Raw genomic sequence first — 3,770 nt, 5'->3', positions numbered from 1 at the left:
GAAAGAATTGTGAGCAATTCAAACCAACAACTCCTTTTTCTGTCCATATTTCCTTTTCTGAATTCCCCTGACGTGGAATTCCCTTTCTTTCACCCTTCCTTTTTCACCCTCCATTTTAATCATTATATCATCCCTAAATCAACCATTTTAATCCTATTCCTATCCTTATTAAACTTATCATAATTATCATGTTTTTAAATAATTATTCTAAGGTGATCTTCATATTTGGAGAAAAAATATTTTTTTTTGTTGGAGTTATTTGTTTACCTTTTGATAGTTCCATTAAGAGACAACATCTGAATAATTAATAGATGAATCTTGTTTGATAAAGAAGATATTATTTCTGGTTCTAAAACCCTACGAATGATTTTGTATCTTGGACATCTGTTAACCAAAGCGTCCTAATTTTATTGTATACAATTATATTTCATTTTGCATTATATCATAAGAGTCTCTTAATCATTATGACCACTTAATCATTTTGCCTCAAACCATTCAACAACTACCAAACAATCTCTTACTCTCTTCATTTTATAGATAGTTTTAGAAAAATTATTGAAGTAAAATATTGATTCAAAATTCTTATTTTCTTCTTTTTATTTATTTTAAAGAAGCTATTGAAATTACAATCATGTAACAATCGCAATTAACACTTCATCCACATTTTAGTTGATTAATAGATTTCCCATGTATATATGAAAAATATTTAATATATATATATATAGATAAAACATTAATTTCAAAAAATATATTAGAGCTCTATATCTATCACTCTCATTACAATCCCTTTTGCCCCCCTTCCCTTTCATCATCATCCTCACATTTTATGATATTTCAACACAAGTAGATTAGATAGCTAGATAGAATGTGGATGATGGGTTACAATGAAGCTGACGACCTCAACACCTGCAACAATGGCGCCAGAAAGTTAAGACCGCTTGTTCCAAGACCACCACCACCTCCCACCGTCTTCCACTCCACTCCTCATCTTCGTACGTGTTTTCTTTTTCTTTCTTCTTATCGAAATCATCTAAACTTAACTGTTGTTTTTCAAATCTTTTTGCTTGCAATGATATACCAACTGGGTTTGTTTTTGGACAGTGGCAGCTGAACAAAACAAGAGGGATTTTAATTCACAGCAAATGGTGGTGGTAAGCTCACGGTGGAATCCGACGCCGGAGCAGTTGCAAACTTTAGAGGAGTTATACCGACGAGGGACACGAACACCATCTGCCGATGAAATCCAACACATCACTGCACAGCTTCGCCGCTATGGAAAGATTGAAGGAAAGAATGTTTTCTACTGGTTCCAGAATCACAAGGCTCGAGAAAGACAGAAACGACGTCGTCAGCTTGATAACTCTATGAATGATCATCATCAAGCTCCATTCTATACCACCGATATCAGCACCATCAATCTTGATCAATCCATACAACTGAAAGATACAGGTTAGATATCAACACCATAAACAACTTACTTTCTTGAAAAAAAGAACAGAAAGAAAAGGGACTTTTTATGAATAATTGAAGAGGAGACAAATTTAAAATTCTGGAAAGAATTGAGCATCAGAAATTTTGTGGGTTGATGGTGCAGAAAGAATAAGATAATACGAATTGGGTTATCTGTTTTTTGTTTTTGTTTTTGTTTTTATGCAAAGAGTTGGACTGATTTTGGCATCTGTATTTGGCTGCAGAGGTCAACAGGACATGCTATGAAGTTGAAGAGACCAGAAACTGGGCAATACCTACATTTTCAGAGGTCTGCTACCTGCTTATTACCTTTCTAATTCATCTTTCCATTTTTCAATTCACCATTTTTATTATTTTTTTAAAACCAAATTCTCCTTATTAATCGATCACTATAAATTCTTTCCCATTCTATCTAAATTATTGATTTTTTTCTTTATTTAAAAAAACTTTTTTAAAATTAATGTTACATCCATGGAAACAAACAACTAATATGCCATTTACATCAATGAAGTGTATGTGATTTGACACATGATATGTTACAAGTAATGAATGTGTTTCATGTACAATATATACATATATATATATATATATATATATTTTAATCTATAACCAAGTTATTTAATTGTTACATGGATTTTACCTTCTTATTTTTTAATCTATAATCAACTACTACGTACTATTTTAGATTTATTTAAATCGATTTAAGGACTTTAACCTGAACCACAGATACGATCCGACAAAAAGACATTTGGTGACATTATTTCACTTCATATTGAGATTAGGGTTTATGGTAATACTTAGAATATGGTAGGCCATGATGAGAAGGTATTTTTGGTGATCATCGTGCCTGAGTTCATCAGCATACATATATATATATATATATATATATACACACACAGACATATATATATATATATATATAAGATTGGTGTAAGCTCATAAACCCAGAAATCTTTGGAGATGAAATGATATATAAACTCGTAAATTATATAATCGAGATTAGGGTTTGTTGCAATAATGTGAATATGATTGTTGAAGTGAAGTAAAAACAGAAAATATTGAAAAAGGTTTTGTTGCTTCTTTTTCCTTGGGAAATGCAAACCTGCATTCCTTCCTTCCTTTCTGTCGGGTCCCTTCTTCCCTCATCCATCACCGCCTTAGGGTTTTTCTCTTTGTTTTTTTCACATTGTGTAATATATATATATATATATATATATATGTATGTAAATATAATTTTTATTTATTATATTATGTTGAATTTAGCAGAAAAGTGTGTTAAGAGAAAGAACAGCAAAAGCAGAATCTAGGATGACGAGCGTAGCAGCAGATCATCATGGATGGATACCTGTTGAACAAGAAGAAGCTGCAACTGATGATCTGCTACACCTACACCCAAGGAGGAAGACCTTCCCTCAAAGGAATGCCACGTGGAATCACATGATGCAGTTTTTGTCCTCTCCCCCTCCTCCTCCTCCTCCTCCCACCAACCATATACCCCCATTCAACTCGGCCACCGTCTGCACCCTTGCCGCCGTTACCACCTCCACACCTTCAGCTTCCGATACGTCATCAACCCTTGTCGTTTCACCACCTCACAGTCATAGATATCACCACCACCACCTTCCCGATGATATGCACTCTTACCAGACCTTGGAGCTGTTTCCGGTGAACACCAACGGTCAGGGACCGGAACATACAGACAAATGTTTCCTTCCGACGAATGACGTCAGCCTCGGTCCTCGGCAGTTCATCGAGTTTCTTCCGTTGAAAAATTAGTCAAATACTTCAGATGCTAACTATGTCATGTTATTTACTATCTGGCCCTTGTAGTTTTCACGTTTTTCTTTCTTTGTCACTGAACTTTTAATATTTCTAGTTGGGTCATGATACTTGTGACTTTTTCTTTCTAGCAAGTAGAAAAAGAAGCTAGCACACAACTTTCACAAATTAGCGATGCGTAGAATGCTTGAAATGAGAAGTCCGTATGAGATTCGCTCAGTTAGACATATGGTTTGATTACGATAGTAATGGATTTACCGCTTCAAAACAAATTCATGTTCGGCTCATTAGATCCACTAAACAGTTTGTGTCTCATTGTTAGAAAGATGGGCTATCCATAGTAACAACATGGCCTTGGTCGTTGTGTTGCGTTACTTTACTGCGTGCAACGGGGTCAATAGCAACACGAGTCATCACTCTATAAATCTTTAGCCACGATTTATGAAGCTATTGCAACCACCATTGCCGTCCTTAGTTATAACCCTTTCTTTCTTGTTGTGTCTTGTTTTTTTGTTGGAGAT

General features: G+C 34.7%; 1 protein-coding gene across 1 annotated transcript; it reads left to right on the top strand.

Annotated features, from left to right (window-relative positions):
- The first annotated feature begins 801 nt into the window (after positions 1 to 801).
- Positions 802 to 3,417, top strand: LOC112521961 (WUSCHEL-related homeobox 1-like). The gene is made up of 4 exons (XM_025130985.1): positions 802 to 992; positions 1,102 to 1,449; positions 1,695 to 1,759; positions 2,737 to 3,417. Exons 1-4 carry the CDS (start codon positions 866 to 868, stop codon positions 3,244 to 3,246), a joined length of 1,050 nt encoding a protein of 349 aa, XP_024986753.1. The 5' UTR covers positions 802 to 865; the 3' UTR covers positions 3,247 to 3,417.
- The last annotated feature ends 353 nt before the right edge of the window (positions 3,418 to 3,770 follow it).

Source organism: Cynara cardunculus (genome assembly GCF_001531365.2).
Source record: "Cynara cardunculus var. scolymus isolate 2C chromosome LG 11, CcrdV1, whole genome shotgun sequence".
Classification (NCBI taxonomy): domain Eukaryota; kingdom Viridiplantae; phylum Streptophyta; class Magnoliopsida; order Asterales; family Asteraceae; genus Cynara; species Cynara cardunculus.
This window is presented reverse-complemented; position numbering and strand designations above follow the sequence as displayed.